The following is a 22,779-nucleotide window of genomic DNA, read 5'->3' on the forward strand; positions in this document are numbered from 1 at the left end:
CTAGAAATATCATAGAGGGCTGTATGATCCGCCTCCAGGTCGTTGAAGTACAATAAGATATCATCCGCATAGATTGATATCAAGTTATGTGTCCCCCTGATCGGAATGCCCATCTGGTCGCCCTGGGCACGTAGGGCTATAGCTAGGGGCTCTAGGGTAAGGACAAATAAAAGCGGAGACAGGGGGCAGCCCTATCGGGTGCCCCGGTGTACCGAGTAACTGTCGGAAACATGCCGACCTGTGCGCGCTCTAGCCTAAGGGTCCGTATAGAGTAATTTGATCCACTTCAGGAAGGAAGCTGGGAACCCAAATCGTTTCAGAGCTTCGAACATGAACGACCAGGACAACGAGTCAAACACCTGTTTCAGGTCCAGTGCTATGCACCCTGCCCGATGAAATTCCCGAGGCGTGGACGACATAAGTGCGTGCAATCTCCGTGTGTTAAGAGACGTACTTCGGCCTGGAAGAAACCCGCACTGGTCCCGGTGCACAAGGGTAGGAAGATAGGATTGTAGTCTTAATGCTAGGGCCTTACTAAGGATTTTATACTCCGTAGAAAGCATGGACAGAGGCCTATAATTCACCATGTCCAAGATGTCTCTGCCCGGTTTAGGTATGGAGATAACCAAGGCCTGCATCGTCGACACAGGTAGGTGTCCCTCCTCAAAGGCCGTTCTATATATCTTCTCCAGGACAGGCACTAGGGTGTCAGAATAGGTCGCGTAGAACTCCACGGGGAGCACATCTATACCCGGTGTTTTATTGCGGTTTAAGGATTTAATGGCAGCCCGGATTTCATGTTGTGTGACGGGCCCCTCTAGGTCCTGCTGGGCTTCATCCGATAGGGTCGGGAAGGGAAAATCGCGTAGGAATTCGGACACCCGGTCCGGGTCCTCTCGCTCAAAGGGGGCGTACAACGCCTTCAGGTGGTCATGGAACGCTGTATTAACCTCAGATTGTGTGCGGACCAGATCTCCCGCCAGGTCCCAGATCTGGGTTATCACCGGAGGGTCCAGTTGGTCTCGGATGAGGCGGGCCAATAGGGCACCAGATCTGTCCAACTCCGTATGTTGTCGGCGAACGTAGTCTTTGTGGTAAATTGTTCTCAACGTTTCCAGTACGTCAGCATGATCAATATTCCCCTTTTGCAGTTCCCCTCTCTTCCCATGGTCTTCACTTGCCTCTCTCTCAAGTATCTTTAACCGGTCTTCTACCTCACAGAGTTTTCGGTGAACTTCCTGCCTAGCTCCCACCAACTGCCCTATTGCTGCTCCCCGTACTACAACTTTCATGGAAAGATTAAGAGTGTTTAAGGCATAAGATGTTTGGAGCAGAAAAGACTTTAAAGTAAGTTTGTACGTCATTGGCATATTGGTGAATTATGATACTCAGGCGGTATATAGTGGTTGAAATGTATTGGGGACGAGGTGGAACCCTGGGGGACTCTGTTTTTGATAAAGAGTTATTGGGACCTGCATTTGCCCATTTGAATGAACTGGTATTGGTTGGACAGGTAGAAGGAATAATCAACAACATTGCCAGGGGGATCTCATTCAAGACTTTAGAGTGTGGATAGGTACATGATGGCCAACAATGCTGAAGGTGGCTGAGAAGTCCTACATTTTCATTCTTTACCTGTGGTCAGGAGGGTTTTGTCTAATTCTGAGGTGGCATTTTTGTTCTTTTCAGGCAGGAGTTGATGGACTACATCCCACGATGCTTGATCCAGCAGGTGAACCTTCAGTCCACACAGAAGTATGTGCTTCAGGAGATAGCAACCATAATGGATTTGAGCCCATGGCAAGCCAAAGTCCGCTTTATAGGTGAGGAGACGGGGGCCTCTGGAAGTTTCTGTTGATAAGAGGGTATCCCTGCAGAGATGAGTGCATGTGTATGTGAACAATTTCTCCAGCATGAAAAACATCCCTGATTTAGATCCTTTACTTTGCTTAATATGTTAAACGTTTTTCCTAGAAGCCTGTCACCAGCACTGCCAAATGCGGGAGCTGCTGAATAACCAGGCTGCTTTATTTTGAGTTCATTTGATGCCTCTTCTTTCTCCATCATAAACTTTCTTTTTCTTTATCTCACTCTTTCTCTTGCTTCCTTTGCTGCCTTTCTGTCTCTTGTTCTTAACTTGGGCTCTTATGACCCAATGGGCCAAAAATGCCTAATCAGGGAATCCCCAACTGTTTAGAAAATGTAATAATATCAGACAATTAATAAAGTATATTTATATTAAAAAAGACAAATTGAAAAAAAGTAAATACTGTAAATATGAAGTCGTTTCAAGCTGGAGTCTAAACATCAAATTAATAGCATTAGTATGATTTGTGGGAGTAACACAAGTACAGCAAATGGAATCTAGTATGGACAGTTTGTGGGCTCAATTGAAGCCCTGTGTGCACCAACAGAATGAGAGCATGCAGTAGGAGCAAAAAAGACAGTGACATAATCTACAGCCTAGTCCAGCGTTTCCCAAACTGTGGTCCGCGGACCCCCAGGGGTCCGTGAGACATTCCCAGGGGGTCCGCAGGACTCGAGTGCCTGTCGTATTGAAAAATTAAACGCCCATGCATCCTCACAGCACACGAGCTGTGACACAGAAGGCAGAAGGGCACAAAAAAATGAGTGGAACAGAGGGCAGAAGGGCACAAAAAACGAGGGGAACAGAGGGCAGAAGGGCACAAAAAACGAGGGAGAAACGAGTGGAACAGAGGTCAGAAAGGCACAAAAAACGAGTGGAACAGAGGGCAGAAGGGCACAAAAAACGAGGGGAAAATGAAGTGGAACAGAGGGCAGAAAGGCACAAAAAACGAGTGGAACATAGGGCAGATGGGCACAAAAAACAAGGGGAAAACGAGTGGAACAGAGGGCAGAAAGGCACAAAAAACGAGTGGAACAGAGGGCAGAAAGGCACAAAAACGATTGGAACATAGAGCAGAAGGGCACAAAAAACGAGGGGAAAACGGGTTGAACAGAGGGCAGAAAGGCACAAAAAACGAGTGAAACAGGGCAGAAAGGCACAAAAACGAGTGGAACAGAGGGCAGAAGGGCACAAAAAAACTAGGGGAAAACGAAGTGGAACAGAGGGCAGAAAGGCACAAAAAACGAGTGAAACATAGGGCAGAAGGGCACAAAAAACAAGGGGAAACCGAGTGGAACAGAGGGCAGAAAGGAACAAAAAGAGAGTGGAACAGAGGGCAGAAAGGCACAAAAAATGATTGGAACATAAGGCAGAAGGGCACAAAAAACGAGGGGAAAACAAGTTGAACAGAGGGCAGAAAGGCACAAAAAACGAGAGAAACAGTGGGCAGAAAGGCACAAAAAACGAGGGGAAAACGAGTGGAACAGAGGGCAGAAAGGCACAAAAACGAGGGGAAAACGAGTGGAACAGAAGGCAAAAGGGGCAAAAAAATGAGGGAAAAACGAGTGGCACAGAGGGCAAACGGGCATAAAAAATGAATGGCACAGAGGCAAAATACAGAAATATAGGGGCAGCTAAGAACAGAAGGCAGAACGGCAGAGAGGCACGGGGGCAGCGAAGGGAACAGAAGGGAAAACCAGGCAGAGACACGGGGCAGCGAGGGGTACAGAAGGAAAGACCGGGCAGAGAGAGCACGGGGACAGCGAGGGGAACAGAGGGAAGAAAAAGGGGCACAGACCACGTACAGGCAGCGGGGGAAGGCAGACAACACCAGTCACAGACACAACAATGAAAATACAGGTAATGCAATAAAAGCAATAAAACGTTGAAAGGCACATGTGTATAGGTTACCGTTACTTGGCAGGCAGGTAAAAATAGATGCAGCCAGGATCAGCAGTAGGATTTTCGTGCTGCTGTCTCACTTTCCATAAGCCCTTGGGTACCACTAATTAATACAATGCTGTATGCATACATGTCCATGCCAATAGACCCAATTCAGGATGTCTCCCTCTTGAAATTGCCTCTGCTTCAAAAGGCGTTTTTAGAAAGAAATTTAAATTGTACAAATTGCTTGGGGGTCCCCGGCTTCCAGTAGTGATTCAGTGAGGGTCCTCAGGAGTCAAAAGTTTGGGAACCACTGGTCTAGTCTATTGTTTTGTTTTTTAGAAATAAAACTACATTTTGAAAAGCTACTACCTTCCCATTAAACTGAAGTTTCGATTTTTGTATTTTTTTTGTTTATTAATTAAATAAAACATTTAATAATTTGCATATCTGATAGAGACTTCTAGCCGCAGATTCCTAAACTTAGGCGTCTTCCGCCTTTGCTGTAGTGAGAGCTCCTTCTGATCAGGGAAAATCATCCTGCTCTACTGAAGGCTAAACAACTCTCAGATTGTTACCAGACACCCCCACGCCCATTTTCATTGACTTTAAGCTTTTATGTCCATAGAGCCAAATACTATAGTTTGAAAAAATATACTTTGACTAGGGACCTTATGACAGGACTGCCTTGTGTTTCAGTGAGAGTGTGGTCTTTGGGGATGTATGAACATGTGTGCATATGAATAGGTATATGTGTATGAGTGACTGAGAGCCTGTGTCATAGGCATATGTGGCACGGGACATACTGGCCATTAGAAGCGAGAGGCCTGCTGTTTGTAAATGCGGCACTTTGAAATAGGAGGAAATTAAAATGAAGAGTTAACATTCCATTTTAATTTTCTCCCATTTAAAAGCATTCAGAAACATAATTTGTTCTCAGCTCCAATACTGACACGACAAGGACTTTTATTGAAGAGTTAAATACCTCAGTGCTTCAGTTCTTCACCTCTGTGTCCCTGTCTGGGTCATAAATCTGACTGAGCACTGCTCATTACAAGGACCTGCTATCTGCAGCCTGATGATAATATGTAAAATAAACACAGCATTTCCCTTAACTTGAGGAAAGGAAATGTGACTCTGCGCTTATTTAGAAATTAACTCAAGGCCGCAAGCTACTCTGAAGGTGTCAGGGAGCTACTGGTGGCTCACGATCGACTGGTTGGAGACACCTTCACCAGGCGTCCGACTGGATCCGGAAACCCTATGAGCAGTACCTCAGTGCGCTGGTAGGTGGTGTCAATCGGCTCTGCATCGTATGCGCCTGAAGTGACGTGTGTGGTGCCTATACAGGCACCACTCCAGTGGGCTGACATCAGTTCTTTTCTGTCTGCACCATCAGTGCAAATCCAGAAAATCCAGAGAAAGCTACCTCTATTCACATTTTGGACAACATTTTTCAACGTTTTGACAACTCTTTTTGAGGCTTTGTCTTTCAGTCTGTCAGGGACTCCAAACTCCCCCCCCCCCCAATTGAGGGGTTTATAAAGACGTGTAGTTCCTGTCACAAATAGATGTCTGTGACAGATACCCATCTGTTTTGTCTCGGTGCCTGGAACTGAACCACGACTACAAGGCCTTTGAGGACTGTTGCGCCATGAACACCAAGCCGGTGCAGGAGCATTCCTTGAAGCCCCTTGTCACCTGACACCGTTCACCTCCATGACGTTCCAGGTCCCGGTCGCGAAAAAGGTTCCAGGCACATTCACAGAGCCATTCCAGGTGCTCATCAGCATGCTCAAAGTTATTGGGTAAATCCCACAAAAAGTCAAAGAAGTCAAAAAGCACGCTAGTGCAAGTAATCGAACGAGGCGCTGGAACAATAAGCCCCACTCCCACGCAGGGCTTACCTCAGAGTCCAGTCTGCAGCTCCCTGAGTTTCTCGGAGCCAGGGAGACCTCTGCCCAACTACAAGCATTTTATGAGGCTATGAAGCTTATTTTTGGGCGGGCCCACCCCTCTGAAGTGCCTTTGAGCCTCATGTGTTCAGCAGACAGCCCCTCTGGATTGCCACCAGTGGGTCTGCCCTCAGAACCATTGTAGCTGTGGTCGTGAGGCCTTCACTTCCCCTGAGCCTGTTCAATCAACATCCTTCGAGGCCAATTGGGGGTGGGGTCGCACACTACTCACACACCAGCGGGATCGCCCCTAAGGACTGTGGTAAGTGTAGTTCGTGTTCCACGATGCATCTTCTTTCGATTCTCTGCTATCTTCGCCATCCCTGGACACGTGTTTCGGGGTATTTACCCCTCATCATCAGGGATTAGGCCGTGTTCTGGGGTTGCCGGTGGCTGCCATATATTGCCAGGTTTAGTACCACTCAGGCGCGCAGGTGCGGGGTCCCAGGCTCGTCAGCCAACTGCTCAAGGGAGCTTTAACATTACAATTGGGGGTGGGGCGCACAGTACCCACACACCAGCGGGATCGCCCCTAAGGACTGTGGTAAGTGTAGTTCGTGTTCGGCGATGCATCTTCTTTCGATTCTCTGCTATCTTCGCCATCCCTGGACACGTGTTTTGGGGTATTTACCCCTCATCAGCAGGGATTAGGCCGTGTTCTGGGGTTGCCGGTGGCTGCCATATATTGCCAGGTTTAGTACCACTCAGGCGCGCAGGTGCGGGGTCCCAGGCTCGTCAGCCAACTGCTCAAGGGAGCTTTAACATTACAATTGGGGGTGGGGTCGCACACTACTCACACACCAGCGGGATCGCCCCTAAGGACTGTGGTAAGTGTAGTTCGTGTTCGGCGATGCATCTTCTTTCGATTCTCTGCTATCTTCGCCATCCCTGGACACGTGTTTCGGGGTATTTACCCCTCATCAGCAGGGATTAGGCCGTGTTCTGGGGTTGCCGGTGGCTGCCATATATTGCCAGGTTTAGTACCACTCAGGCGCGCAGGTGCGGGGTCCCAGGCTCGTCAGCCAACTGCTCAAGGGAGCTTTAACATTACAATTGGGGGTGGGGTCGCACACTACTCACACACGTGTCCAGGGATGGCAAAGACAGCGAAGATAGCAGAAGATCGAAAGATGATGCATCGCGAACACTTTAGTACATTGACCAGAGCCCTTAGGGGCGACACCGCCGGTGTGTGAGTAGTGTGCGACCCCACCCCCATTTGTAACTTTAAAGCTCCCGTGAGCAGTGGGCTGACGAGCCTGGGATCCCGCACCTACGCGCCTGAGTGGTACTATACCTGGCAGATATTGGCAGCCATCGGCAACCCCAGTACACGGCCTATCCCTGCTGACGAGGGGTGATACCACGAAACACGTGTCCAGGGATGGCGAAGACAGCGAAGATAGCAGAAGATCGAAAGATGATGCATCGCGAACACTTTACTACATTGACCAGAGTCCTTAGGGGCGACACCGCCGGTGTGTGAGTAGTGTGCGACCCCACCCCCATTTGATCCTTCCAGGCCAGCCAATTACCCACAGTGTTGATGACCCCATTATCATACCCGACTCCGATACAAAGCCGGATTGGTATCGCCTGATACCCACTCTGGCACTGGCCAAGTCAGTACAGGCCTTCTTTCTTCGACAGGCCCTCTGAGGAGTATGATTGGGTTAATCTGAGGATATTTATTGTTACCAGAACCGCTTAGAAGACCCCAGCGATAACAGGTGCAAGGAACTGGCAGATGCCAGTGGTCTGACACCTCACCAGACATTGGCTTAGTCTCTCCTCCTGGTGTGGCTACAAAAGAAGGGACTTCCTTTGCCCTAGTGGTGAGGTGGGCAGCTGAGATCCTCAGTAGCAGTCAAAAAGAATGTCTTAACTATCATGCTTCAGCCGGGAGTCACCCCCTCAGAACCTCTCTTCCTCTTTAATGAGTCCCTCAAGGATGTCCTGCTCTGTACAGGGGCTCCTGTGCACCATTATTGTACTCTGGGGATGCAGCTTTCTTCAACCCACACCCTGTCGCAGTAAGTCTGATTATCCATGCCTCTACCTCCAAAGTTAAACCTGGCGCTTTCCCTACAATACCGCCAGATAGGGAATCCAAGAGGCTGGTTACCCTTTGGAAAGAGGATGTTTTCTTCCACCAGCCTAGCTCTGCATTCAGTGAACACCGCATGACTCATGGGCTAAGGCACCCACACAATTTGTAATTCCATTGTATGAGCGCTGCCCATGTTCTAGGAGGAGGCCCAAGCTATAGTTACCCAGGCCATTGCCAACGATAGAGAAGCAGCAAAGTTCATCATTTGCTGCACACTGGATACAACTGACTTTCTAGGCGGAGAAATTGCATTGTCAGCGGCACTCAGACACCATGCATGGCTGAGATCGAATGGCTTCTTGGGTGATGTTGAGGCATCTCTTATGAACATGCCTTTTGATGGCAACAACCTCTTCTGCGAAAATGCAGATTCCAAGCTGGAGTGGTTTAAGGACAGCTGGGCCACTGGCTGATCCCTGGGTCTCTCCATTGCCCCATTTCAACCCCATTCTGCATTTTGCCCCATCCGTAGCTATGGTAGGGGCCATCAGTCTCGTCCATTCTCACCCAGCCAACAAAGCCCACAGACTCCCCAGCCCTTTCGTAGTCACGGATGCAACTCCAACAAACCTTCATGGGCCAGGCAGCCAGACGTCCACCCTGTTTGCCATCCCTGGCATCTGCAGCCTCAAAACCCTTTTAGTTGAATATCTGAATTCACCTGCCAGACTGACAGTCCGTAACATCTTACAAGTGGGTAGTTCATATTGTTCAGCTTTGTTAATCCATCCTCTTTTTAGAAACCCCACCACTCTAGTCACCATCCACAAACGAACTGATGGAGGACCACCCATCTCTGCTCCGCCAGGAAGTACAGACTCTTTTGGCCAAAGGAGCCATTGAGATGGGGCCTGCCTCAGAAGTAGGTTGCGGTTGTAATCCCTACTACTTTCTGGTGCCCAAGAAGGATGGCGGTCTCCACCGTCTTTTAGACCTGCACATTCTCAACTTCCTCCTGAAAAAGAAGAAACTCAGATTGGCTCTGGTTCTGTCTGCCCAAGATCCTGGAGACTGGACAGTAGCACTGGACTTGTGGGAGGTCTACTTCCACATCCCCATAATGCCCTACTCACAGGCATTACCTGCGGTACATTGTGGACCACAAGCACTTTCAGTTTATTGTGCTCCCTTTTGGCCTCGCCAGCGACCCTTGGTGTTCACTAAAGTGATGGCGGTGATCGCAGCACATCTGCAGAGGTCAGTGGTTCCAATCTTTCCCTGCCTGCTGTGCTGGTTATTGTTGCAACAGCAGAGAGATGAGTTGATGTCTATATATCCAAGTTGTTAAGCTGTCAAAAGTATTGCATTTTCATTTATAGAAAATTGATGTAGGTAAAATAATTAATCCTATGTCTTGAGAAATACATTGAATTTATGGTCTCAGAGGTACCTTTACTTGTTTCACGTCCCAGTGGTCACAGCATCAAGGGAATCTCTCTAATATGGTCAAGATAACGGAGGGAGCTGCAAAAGATCTGTGGTGATGGCTAAAGAACCGAGATTGGGTCAGCAGCAGACCCCTCTCCCTTCCTCCATCCAGAACTGACTATAGCGACAAATCCATCACTCTTGGGTTGGAGCAGCAATCTGGAAGAGGTACAGATCAGAGAACTGTGCTTTCCTGCGTAATCTTGGCTCCACATCGACCTGTTGGAGTTGAGAGCAATTTGCCTGGCATTGAAAACCTTTCTTTCTTCTATCAAGGGAAGGCTGGTTCAGATGTTCACGGACAGCACCATTGCATAAGGTATTGCAATAAACAGGGCAGGGTGGGCTGTGTCAAGAGGCTCTGCATCTCTCGACATTTTTGACCTCCCCACCGAAGTCTGTGACGTCATTCAGGAAGTCAGGCGTCCTTCAACTGAGACAGTATACGTCTGCCGTTAGGACAAATTTGTGCCATGGTGTGCTTCCAAAATGGTCGATCCGCTTTCTGCAACTTTATCTGACATGGAGCAGATTGATGCCACCTAATGACGGACAGAGGTGCTGCTCGAAAAGTTTCTGGAACCAGTCTGATGCCTGGGAAATATTCTAAGGTAAAGAATCTGCGGCTACATAGAGTCTCTACCAGATAAGGCGTCATGGAAGGTAACTTACTTGTTGATTTGTTTGTTGTATGCTTTTTTCTGTACTTTTCTGTATTGTTTTGAAGTTTAACTAGACATTTTTTAGACTGAGGTCTTTAGCTTGCATTAGTGATTCGCTGAGGATCCCAAGAAGTCAAAAGCTTAAGAACAGCTGCTGTATAATTCTTACATGTTCTTTGAAGAGACACAGCACCATTTTGTAACCACTTTTTTTTTATTTTGTTCAGTGTGTAATGTATAATAAGCCTCTTTATATTACAGACTGTCTTACATTGCAACAAGATATGGACTTCTAGGGCCACATTACACAATAAGCACATTTTTGCCTTGTTTACACCAGGCGCACGATTACAAAGGTGTGCCTGGCGCAAACAATGAAAATGTGCCCTATTAAGATGAATGTGCTGCCCTCAGGGCAGCTGCGAACTCGCGTTGCCCTAGGGTAACACATTCAGGTGAAAAACGGAGCAGCTGCTTTACAGCCCCTCAGTGTTTTCACAGTACAGGCAGAAAACCGCCTGCAAGGGAATGTCTGGGGGGTCCATGGGACCCACTTTCCCCCTACCAGAGGGCTACAGTCAGGGGGTGCACTGACAGTGTCCCACCTTTTAGGGGGCACTCTGTAAGTGCAGCTACTGATGGCATCTATACCTCTCTGTCTGCGTCTGTAATAGGGCGGGGGAGCAGAGGCAAAAGGATTCCCTCATTTGGATGGGGCACACCCCCATGCAAACGAGGGAAAGCCCCCTGCAGATAGCGCTGGCACTTTAAGTAAATACTGTCTGTATTACAGAAGGGTCCGCACAAGTGTCTGCACCCCCTTCTGTAATACAAAAGTGCCCCTCGGGTGTGCAAAGTGGGCACAAACGCTTGTTGCGCCCCGGGCCACTTTCTGTAATACGGCCCCTAGTGTGTTAAGGGACTCACAAAATGCCCTTCACCAATTATATTCTTCTTCTATGCTTGACATAGAGGACATCGGAGACACCTTTTTTTAAACTAACTTTTTATTGATTATCTGTATATAAGAACATGCAAATTTAAACATTCAGCAAGTGCTGTGACTTGTGGAGTCTCCACTAACCCAGCAATACAATATCTATCCTTGAGACCCTCTGAGACCACCACCCATTATGCAACAAGAACACTGAATCAATAGCCTGCAGCCTGTCCCAGAACCGCCTCTGCCCGAGTCCAGAGAGACCATATTCAGAAGTATTTCTTGTGTACCTCTGGGCTTTGTAGACCAGTTCCTCAAGTGCTGCAAAATGCTTCATTCTGATGGTCCTTACTGAGATTGAGTGAAATGAGCCTCTGGCCTATGGCAGGCTATGTTCATATTGGCCTCCAAATATCCTTTGGTCATCACAGATGTGTGCACGCCTGGTACCCCTCAGCAAGTCCATTACCCCCTATCTTCAGACTCAAGTCTAACGGTCTCTTTACTGCATTTTGCATCACATCCTTAATTGTTTTCCAGTACCGTACAATCACTGGACACTCCCAAACTTTGTGGAAGAAGGTCTCAAGGGAGAAGTGCCACCTGGTGCATGTGGGGCTCGCTTTTTCATCCCATTTGCCAGGGTCTGTGCAGGGAATAGTAAAATGTATGCAAGCATTTAAATGTGTTAGCCGAAAAAGTGCTTTGATCTCGCCAATTGACGGGGCACCATTTTTGCCTCAACCCACTCCTCATCTTCAATTGCTCCCAAATCTGCCTCCCATTGTGCCTTGAGTGTGAGCAAGGGGTCACGGGTGTTAATAATGATTGACTTATATAATCAGGAGCTACCCCTTTTCCCAAGCATGCCGTGTATGAGGGAAAGTTCCAAGGGATTATATTCTGGGAGGGATGTAAGTTTATATCGGTATATTTCCAGGGTGTACCGAAGCTGCAAGTAACGATACTTCTCTTCCAGGGGATACTCATTAATACACATATATATGTATAACCAATAAAAATGCAGCCCAACATAACCCATTTTGTCCACCTTAAGCGTGGAAGGGTATACTCAGACATGAGTCCCTTGCTCATTGCTCATTGCACCATCAGGATTCAAGCAAGCCGGGCCGAAGACGGCTGTAATGCCAGAAACCGGTCCCCGGAAGCTTGTTTCCTTCCCAGTGTAAGAATTGGCTTTTGTAGTTTGGTTTGCCCTGTTCCCATCATGCACTGGGACAGGAACAGACTAATTTGCATACAGCCAGGTTCTGAAACTGGGATGGTGCAATGAGCTAAAAAACGGTGTTGGATCTAGCCCTGATCTCTTGACTGGGTGAGAGTATTCTGCTTAATTCAGAGACTCTGTCCCTCACCACCCCTTGTTGTAAATAATTTTGTCCACCCTAAGCGTGGAAGGGTATACTCAGACATGAGTCCCTTGCTCATTGCACCATCAGGATTCAAGCAAGCCGGGCCGAAGACGGCTTTAATGCCAGAAACCGGTCCCCGGAAGCTTGTTTCCTTCCCAGTGTAAGAATTGGCTTTTGTAGTTTGGTTTGCCCTGTTCCCATCATGCACTGGGACAGGAACAGACTAATTTGCATACAGCCAGGTTCTGAAACTGGGATGGTGCAATGAGCTAAAAAACGGTGTTGGATCTAGCCCTGATCTCTTGACTGGGTGAGAGTATTCTGCTTAATTCAGAGACTCTGTCCCTCACCACCCCTTGTTGTAAATAATTTTGTCCACCCTAAGCGTGGAAGGGTATACTCAGACATGAGTCCCTTGCTCATTGCACCATCAGGATTCAAGCAAGCCGGGCCGAAGACGGCTGTAATGCCAGAAACCGGTCCCCGGAAGCTTGTTTCCTTCCCAGTGTAAGAATTGGCTTTTGTAGTTTGGTTTGCCCTGTTCCCATCATGCACTGGGACAGGAACAGACTAATTTGCATACAGCCAGGTTCTGAAACTGGGATGGTGCAATGAGCTAAAAAACGGTGTTGAATCTAGCCCTGATCTCTTGACTGGGTGAGAGTATTCTGCTTAATTCAGAGACTCTGTCCCTCACCACCCCTTGTTGTAAACAACATAACCCATAGGCTAATAAAGCCATAATTACATATTTTCTGCAGTATGAAAATAAATCATATAAATAATGCAATAAAAAGGCATGAGCCTCAAAAGCATTCCATAATCAGCAGAAAACCTTTATTTTCATCAAAGAATTTGTAATAAAAGGCAATTAGCCTAAGAAGGCTGCATACAGAAAAACTATCCCTGTATAGAAAATCAGACTGACACCTCGCCTTTAAGGCATCAGAGAATCTGAACCCTTTGCCTTTAAGGCCTCCGGGGGAACTCTGTTCCCAATATGCACCACAGGTGACAGTTAGGTCAGTTCTTTTTTCCGGCTTGTTCTGTGAGGAACCTGGAACTTGAGCTCGGCTGAATTTGACTTTTTTTCAGTCAGAATTTGTTTTTTTCATGTCTTTTTTTACAGTATTGGCTTTTGGTGGTGTTTTTCTACCTTTTCTGACTACTTTTTTAGAAAAATGTTGGTCAGTTATGCCACCTTTATTCTATAAGTGTCCTTCCTGTGGGAAGAAGATGTCCAAAACAGATCCTCACTCTGCTTGTGTGGTTTGTCTTCCTTCCACACATGATGTGGAAAAATGTTACCATTGCCTCAAGCTTTCTAGCAGAACTTTGAAAGAAAGAGAAAAGGTTCGGCTTTTGGGGCTTATGGAGAGAGAAGGACGTCGTGAGAAAGGGGCAAGGAGTGTTTTGTCGTCTGGAAGGTCCCCTTCTCATTCAAAACGTCGAAGATCTGCTTCTCCTGAAGGTAAAAGCAAGAAAAAAACGACACCAGGAAGCGTCGACGTCGAAAAAAGTAAGTGCGGTGTCGAACTCAAGATCACCGTCGACGTCGGGAAGTGTATCGACGTCGAGACATCTGGTGTCGATTGCTATGAGGACGACGTCGAGAGCAAGGCGTTCGACGTCGAGAGAGAGCGATCGTCGTCGAGAGGAAGAGTTGGATCGACGTCGAGAGAAAAGTTTAGATCGACGTCGAGAGATGAAGGTACGACGTCGAGACCTGAAAAGAGAAGACAATCCAGATCGCCGTCGAGACATGGTTCGACGTCGAGGCATGCCTCGGGCTCGAGGCTAGAAAGGGGCCAGTCGGCGTCGAGAAAATGTCCGACGTCGAGGAAGTCGACGTCGAGGTCTACGCTGCTTGTCTCACGGTCGACGTCGAAACATTCTAGATCAGCCTCTCGGACCTCTCATAGGTCTTTGTCGAGGTCTGAATCAGCGTCGAGAGTGTTGGATGACCCTTCAAGGTCTGCTTCACACGACCTGCAGTCAAGGACATCGGTGAACAGATCTCCAGTGGTCGGAGCCTCTCCACACCAAGATTCTTCAGTGGTGGCTCATTCTGACTCGATGTCAAGGAAGTCAGCGTCAGGAGAAAGACAGGTGGTCCCCAGAGAGGTGCAGGCTCCAGCATCTGGGTCTCCACATTCAGTTGGGAGTGCTTCCTCATCTGCTTCTTCTTCTTTGTTGGGAATGCAGATTGTGCAGATTTCCCCGGAGGGCTCTCCGGTGCGTAAAACACCACCTGCAGGTATGTCTCCAAGATGGCTAGAAAGCCTCCGTCATTGGAAGATGCAGCCAAAACCTAATCAAAGACCACTGACTATGGGGGCTTCGAGACCATCGGCTGGTGGTTCGCCAAGGAGATCCAGATCTCCAGTGCGAAGGCGTTCACGCTCTAGGGAATGCAGTAGGCATCGGTCTACTACTCCTGAGAGAAGACATAGATCTCCTGCTTCTTCCTCTTCAACAAGGTCTTCTTACAGAGACTATTCGCCCACGATTTCATCAACACCACCCTCCAGGGTTTCGCCTGTAGATGATTTGGGAACCTTTAATGAGGTTTTGTGTCATGGGGTGAGTAAATTCAATATTACTATGACAGTGCCTCAGGTGAAACCTTCTGTCATTTTTGAGACTCTACATCAAATGTCCTCTGCTAGGCCTCTTCTTCCACTGGTGCCTGGTTTGTTGGAACCGGCAATGAAGACTTCTTGACGCCAGCGACTGTAGGATCAGGTCCTTCAAGGATTGCGAAAAAGTATAAGGCACCTGATCAAGACCCCATGTTCCTGCGCACAGATCCGCCACCATATTCTCTCATAGTGGCTGCAGCCAGGAAGGCCCATTCGGCTACGTCTGTCTCGTCTGCCCCACCTGAGAAAGCCAGTAAAAATATGGATTCCTTGGGCCGAAGGATGTGTAACACAGCTGGTTCGGTCATGAGAGTGGCCAGTGCTGCGGCTTTGCTGGGTCGCTATGATCGCCTCTTATGGGATTCTATGGCGAGGTTTGCAGACAAACTTCCAAAGGAAGATCAGAAAGATTTCCTGGAGATTGTGGAAGAAGGTAGTTTGGTGGCAAACCAAAGTATAAGTGCGGCTGCGGATTCGGCTGATCTGGCAGCTCACGGTTATGCCCACGGCATATGCTCCAGAAGATCGGCTTGGCTGCGTCTCACGGGTCTAAAGCCGGATGCCCAAAGAAAGATAGTTAACCTACCTTTCAAAAGATCGACATTATTTGGATCTCATGCTGATGATGAGATGACCAAGATGAAGTCGGAGCTGGACACTCTGAAGGCAGTGGGCCTGGAGAAGAAGAAAGACTTCCGCCGGCGTAATTTTCGTCCTTATGACAAAAGGTCGTTCCAGCAACGTGGGCAATCGTCGAACTGGTCGTCGCAAAATCAAGGCCAGAACCAACAGAGGTCTCAATTTCAACAGCGCAGACCTGGGAAAGGCAGAGGAGGAAATAGACAACAGTCCTCTGCTGCAAAACAGCCTCAGAAGCAATGAAAAGAGACTTCCTCCGCAGCTGTTGTCCACTCCGGTAGGAGGAAGCATTGCTTTATACTTGGACGAGTGGAGAAGATTAACAAAGGACAGGTGGGTTATCGGCATTATCCAAAATGGCTACCTCCTAAAATTCAAGAAACCTCCTCCCATTATCAATCCGAAGGTACTTTTTCATCACAATCTAAAGCTGTTGCAAAAAGAAGCAAACATCCTTCTGTGCAAGAAAGCAATAGAGAAAGTCCCTCGTCCACAGCGAATCCAAGGTCTGTACTCCCAGTTTTTCCTGGTGAAAAATAAAGGTCCCAAGGCAGAATTCAGGCCCATACTGGATCTGAGACTGTTGAACAGGTTCATTCGAAAAGAAAAGTTTCGAATGTTAGCGCTCCATCAAATATTCCCTCGGTTACATCAAGGGGACTGGATGTGTTCCATCGACCTGAAGGATGCATATATTCATGCTCCAATCTCCAAAAGGCATTCGCAGATTTCTCAGGTTTCAAGTGTCTGTTCATCACTACCAGTATGCAGTACTTCCATTCGGGCTGAAGTCAGCTCCCCGAACGTTTTCCAAGTGTATGGCGGTGGTTGCTGCCTTCCATCGAATGCAGAGAATTTTCATTTATCCTTACTTGGACGACTGGCTCCTAAAGAGTTTGTCCCCGTCTCTGTTGGAAGATCATCTGTCCATATGTCTTCATCTCATGCACAGGTTGGGTCTCTAGGTCAACTTCAAAAAATCAATTATGAATCCTACTCAGCGGATCCATTACCTGGGAGCTCTTCTGGACACAGAAAGAGACAACGTGTGTCCTTCGGAGGAGAGGTGGTTATCAATCAGGTCGAAGTGTCAACTGCTTCGTCAATCCACTTATCCAACAGTTCGTCAAGTATCTTCACTTCTGGGATCCATGGCATCATGCATCTTCATAGTTCCAAACGCAAGGTTGCACATGCGTCCTCTACAACAGTGTCTAGAAGATCAGTGGAGTCAGAGGACGGGATGTTGGGAGGATCGAGTTCTTCTTCATCAGTCCGCCAAGGATTCCATCAGGTGGTGGATGAAGAGATCACACTTGATGAGAGGTGTTCCGTTTCATCAAGACCCTCCGGTGCAGACTCTGATCACGGACGCTTCACTCCAGGGTTGGGGTGCTCATATGGGCCCTCTGCAAGTACAAGGGCTATGGTCTGACTCAGAGAAGGGCTATCCATCAACCTGCTGGAGCTGCGGGCTGTTCATCTAGCCCTCAAGTTCCTGTTTCCCTCATTCCAGTCTCGGTCCCAACTGGTTCAAACAGACAATACAACGACAATGTATTATTTAAACAAGCAGGGGGGTACTCGGTCCAGGACTCTGTCCATAGAAGCCCAGACCATCTGGAAATGGTTACTGGCAAGAGACTTGTCGATAACAGCTGTACATCTGGCGGGAGTTCTCAACTGGATTTTGTAAGCAGGGATTTCGTCGAGGCTCACGATTGGGTCCTCAACGAGGAAGTCACAAACAGTATTTTTCAGGCATGGGGAACACCAGATATCGATCTGTTCGCAGACGTGGGAAACGCAAAATGCCCCGTCTTCGCGTCCAGGTTTCCCCAGAGCGGGTCTCAGGGGAATGCCCTTTTGATAGACTGGTGTCAGAACTTACTGTACGCTTTTCCACCGACCCCGTTGATACCAACAGTAATCAACAGGATGTACAGAACCAACTCCAGGATGATTTTGATTGCCCCAGAGTGGCCACGCCAATGGTGGTTTCCAGATCTCCTTCAGTTGTCGGACGTACCACACAGGAGATTGCCGTGTCGCCCGGATCTTCTGTCCAAACAGAAGGGGAGAGTGTTCCACCCCAATCTGTCCTCCCTGCGCCTGGCAGCATGGCTCCTGAAGTCATCCAGTATGGACACTTGCAGTTGAATCCTGACTGTATGCACATCCTTAAGGAGGCGAAACGGCCTTCTACAAGGAAATCCTATGGATTTAAGTGGAAACGATTTTACCTGTGGTGTGAGAGTAATGGGTTTGATCCTATCGATGGTTGGGAACAGGTGATTTTGCCCTACCTCTTACATTTAGCAAGATCTGGTCTTCAATTTAATTCTATTAAAGTCCATCTTGCTGCGATCACAGCCTACAGAAAATCACCTACTCAGGTCTACTTTTTTAGGATGACTGTAGTAAAGGATTTTCTGGAAGGTTTGACAAAGGTGTATCCGCCAGTCAGGTCTCCTTCTCCACCGTGGGAGCTTAATGTGGTGTTAACTAACTTAATGGGTGCTCCTTTTGAGCCGATACATAAGTCATCCTTGCAACACTTAACTTGGAAAGTAGCATTCCTGGTGGCTATTACTTCTGCTCGTAGAGTGAGCGAGATTCAAGCTCTGTGTTGCAAAGAACCGTTTACTGTGTTCCATTCTAATAGAGTGGTACTCAGGACGCATCCTGCTTTTCTGCCCAAGGTAGTGTCAGATTTTCATATTAATCAAGCCATAACCTTGCCTACCTTTTTTCCAGATCCTACTAGTCCTGCTGAAAGGGCTCTTCATTCCTTAGATCTGAAGAGAGTCCTTAAGTTTTATTTAGATAGAACAAAGGCTTTGAGACATTCAGACCATTTGTTCATTAACTATGGTCCTGTTAATACAGGCTCTGCAGCATCTAAGAGGTCCATTGCTAGATGGATTGTTTCTTGTATTCTTCTAACTTATCAGTTGTCAAATAGGTCTTTGTCAGGAAGACCAAAAGCACATTCTACAAGAGGGAAAGCTTCTACCATAGCTCTCCTCAGAAATGTTTCTATGGCAGAAATTTGTAAGGCAGCTACTTGGCGTTCAGTGCATACTTTTATTCGCCATTATTGCCTTGACTCAGGCACACGGGCAGATGCTCAGGTTGGGCAAGCATCTCTTAGAAATGTATTTGCTAATGCTACCTGAGAACTGTGTGTTTTCAGTTGTTGTTGTTGTTATTTTTTCTGTTTGCCCGCGTTTTGTGGGTATGAGCTTGCTACTCTATTCAGTGCTTATGACTATTAATGAGTATCCCCTGGAAGAGAAGGATTAGTTACTTGCCTGTAATCCTAGTTCTCTTCCAGGGGTATACTCATTAAAGTCATAAGCACCCTCCCGCTTCCCCGGGCGAGCAGTAGCTTTATGATGGTACTATTGTGTTTCTAGATGCAGATTCCTGCTAAGTTTACTGTACCGTATAAAAGAACTGACCTAACTGTCACCTGTGGTGCATGATGGGAACAGAGTTCCCCTGGAGGCCTTAAAGGCAAAGTGTTCAGATTCTCTTATGCCTTAAAGGCGAGGTGTCAGTCTGATTTTCTATACAGGGATAGTTTTTCTGTATGCAGCCTTCTTAGGCTAATTGCCTTTTATTACAAATTCTTTGATGAAAATAAAGGTTTTCTGCTGATTATGGAATGCTTTTGAGGCTCATGCCTTTTTATTGCATTATTTATATGATTTATTTTCATACTGCAGAAAATATGTAATTATGGCTTTATTAGCCTATGGGTTATGTTGGGCTGCATTTTTATTGGTTATACATATATATGTGTATAATTTGTTTAGTACTATGTACTACTATTATATGTATTTACACATATATATATATATATATATATATATATATATATATATATATATATATATATATATAATTATATTATTATATTATTATATGTTCCCGCTCATGGGCGGAGATTATTCAGTGCTTATGACTTTAATGAGTATTCCCATGGAAGAGAACTAGGATTACAGGTAAGTAACTAATCCTTTTGTGATCTGTGGAAGAGTCACTTGATCTTGGAAGGACTTGATGACCCTGTCCCCCCTCCCCCACATATCCACCAACATAAAGAGTACTATTAAATCACATTTGGTAATACCGACTTGTCCGGCTGTTTTGGGCAGCTGTTGTAAACTTCCCAGAAAGTGCGTTGGATGGTGACTTGCCATAAAGTAAGTATTGCATAGGGGTCCAAGGGTTTGCCTGGTCGTCCCTGTCCCCATTGGGCTAGTCATCCACTGGCACCAGATGGGATGCCCAGTAGTATATCATTATATCCCTTCACCCCACCCCCACCACATACAGGGACGTTCAACACTTAGCAAATGACACTTGCAAAGTTTTGTTGGCCCATAAGAAAGCCCCAATTTGGGCCTGGAGTTTTGAGAAAAAGGATGGGAGGAGAATATATGTATAATGCTGAAGGGCGTAAATGAATTATGGGAGGGTAATCATTTTTAAAAGCACTCCACGTTACACCATGGTCAGTAGCAGTGGTTCCCATGTCACAAAGTTGTGCTTCATCTTACTAAGTAAAGGTACCACATTTAGTACCCAATATCTCTTTTGGGTAAAGCCACAGTCATACCCAGGTAGCGGACACTGTCTCCTGCCAACTGGAGTTGAGTATCTGTTCTTCCCCCTTGTACCTCCCCCTTCACCGACACCAACACTGACTTCTCCCAATTCACCCAGAACCCCAGTGCATCACTGTAGAGCTGAAGGATTTACATCAGGTTGGGAACAGTGGCCTCAGCGCGATGAACATATAAAAGCATTTAACAGTAGAGAGAGACCCTGTCTTCCAGCCCATTTAAGCACCGGATTCCCTGCTCACTAGCATCTACCTTGATTTACACCGCTAGTGGCTCGACTACAAGCGTGAACAGCAATGGTGGGGAGGTGAGAGGATTCTGTTGACCATGAGCTGCTCTCATAAGTCTTTACAATTGGTTTCTATCCAGCCGATGAACCTGGGGCCCAGTTGCATTTAACGAAGGATCGCTAGAAAAACAGGCCACTGGACTATGCGTGCTCCACATCGATTAACAACAATTCACTGGCCTCATGCAGTTTCTCTCTCTGCACCAGTGCCAAGTGAAGGAGGCGAAGTCAATGCCTAGTGCTCCTGCCAGTTTCTGGTCCAGGTGGACCAGCGAGCAGATCACAGTCGCTAGTCTTGTTGCTAACATTTTGGTAAGTATTTTCACTTCAACGTTTTTTTAGTGATACAGGGTGATAAGAGACACACTCCTCAGGGGGGTTTCTGGGCTGGGAGATGACCGTTATGGTGGCCCCCCCTGAGATCTGGAGGGAGTCTGGAGGGAGTCTATGACTTGCCAGAGCATCGTTGAATAGGGGCAATAAATGTGGGGCGAGCATGGAGAAGTACTTCTTAGATAATTCTAGGGGAAGCCATAAGGGCCCAATGTCTTGCCTGACGACATCTAGGCAATTGGCTACTGAACCTCCTTCACCTTGATTTGAAGGTCTAGGTCAGCCGCCTCCTCCCCAGAGAGGGTTCTCATTTGGATGTCCACCATAATGTGGTGACCCTTCTAGGCGGGTGGGGCCCACAGTGAGCATTTAGGCCACGAAAATTAGAGCTGAATACTGCAGCAATATTTTCACCGCTGGGAGCACTCCCGCCCTCCCCCCAGGCTTATGAATCTCTGGGACGATTCTGCAGCCCCTTTGGCCCAACTTCTAATGCGCCAAGGCCTCTACCCGGACAGTAGCCTTGCAGGCTTCCCATAATGTGGTTCGGGAAGAAACTGTACCGTTGTTGCAATCAAAGTATTCAATAAGGGTGTCATGGAGATAGTCGTTGAATGAGTGGCCTAAGAGCCACCAAGCATTCACTTTGAGCAGACCTCGCTCACCACCAGCCGGTTTCCCGGTCGTCACCACTATGAGAGAGTGGTCTGAGAGTCCCCTAGGAAGTATTTGAATCCGGGAAATTTCCCCAGAGTCTATGGCTGGGGCAAAGGTTTAGTTGAGGCGGGAAGAGGTACGGAATAGAAAGTGTAATGTCAGGCATTGAGATGATGATGATGTTGCCATAAATCAGTACGGCCGAGAGCCCTCGCCCAGTCTGACAGGCACTGTGACCTGCCGGCCTCGGATCTTGAATCTGTGTCCAGTCTGGGGTGCATAATGGGATTAAAATTACCCCACACCCTCAAGAGTGAACCCCGGGAGGATGGTCGATAGGAGCTGAGGGGCCTCCTCCAGGGCCAGACCCAGTATAGCTCGCGGTGGAGGCTTATATGCCTTGAAGTGTTCACATGTTGCCATCTACAGTGCCGTAAGCAGGCAAGGGGATCTAGAGAGACCTGTTGCACCACCATAGAAAACGTTTTCTACAGTGATATAGCCACCCGCTGGGAGCCCCGGCTGAAGCCCAAATGGTACACCCTATGTAGCCGTATCTGTAGGAGCAGTTCGTACCCAGCTGGTGTGTTTCTTGGAGTAATAGGGAAGCTGGTTGCAGCCACTTTACATACAGCATAACCACACCCTCTGAGACTAGTCTTTAGCTCCAAAAATAATTGTTCAGATAGGTTTTTTTCTTTATCAGAGAATTCTTCTTCCTTAGATTAGGGCTGGCCAGGGTTTCAATAACTGCATACATTTGCTAGAAAATTGGTACTCTGAGATGAGTGTTGTCTGTGCAGAGCGAGGTTTGCAGCCATGTTAAATCATTATTAAAATACAACACTACAGGTTTTGATAACTTTAATTCGACCGACTATAAAATACATTGAGCAATGATACCACACTCCCACAGACTACGTCAGATAGCTGTGACGGAATGGTTACAAATAAAAAATATATATGCTTGCGGATTTGTCTTGCAAATGGAAAGCAAATCTGGCAAGTAAAACTGAATTTCACTTGGCTTGGGTTCAACCTCACTTAAATGTTGCATGTTTAAGAATCCAGCACCATAGAGTCATATGGGGGACAGGAGTACAGCCTTAAGCTGCAAAAATGCACTATTTAACAAAAAAGAAAAGCAGTCTTTACTTGAAGAAATGCTTAATTGAAAAGCAACACAGGGAAGTCTGTGTTTAGTCAGAGCTTTGAAACAGCAATTAGGGTCAGATGTATGAAACTTAGTGGTGACCTGCTACATTTGTGAGTTTGCACTGCTAAAACGTTTTCCCTATTAACTAAATCCATTTTAGAACTTAATAATAGAACTAAAATATATAGAGAATATAGAACTAAAATGGGT

General features: G+C 47.1%; 1 protein-coding gene across 2 annotated transcripts in view; it reads left to right on the top strand.

Moving 5' to 3' along the window:
• The window catches only part of MYO15B (myosin XVB), an 810,836-nt gene that overhangs the window by 668,022 nt on the left and 120,035 nt on the right, over positions 1–22,779 (top strand). For both annotated transcript variants that reach the window (XM_078654532.1, XM_078654533.1), the window contains one exon: positions 1,690–1,823. In XM_078654532.1, the coding sequence (XP_078510658.1) occupies positions 1,690–1,823 (134 nt within the window). The remainder of the gene's footprint in view (positions 1–1,689; positions 1,824–22,779) is intronic.

The sequence above is a fragment of the Lissotriton helveticus genome, chromosome 7 (genome assembly GCF_964261635.1).
Source record: "Lissotriton helveticus chromosome 7, aLisHel1.1, whole genome shotgun sequence".
Taxonomy (NCBI): domain Eukaryota; kingdom Metazoa; phylum Chordata; class Amphibia; order Caudata; family Salamandridae; genus Lissotriton; species Lissotriton helveticus.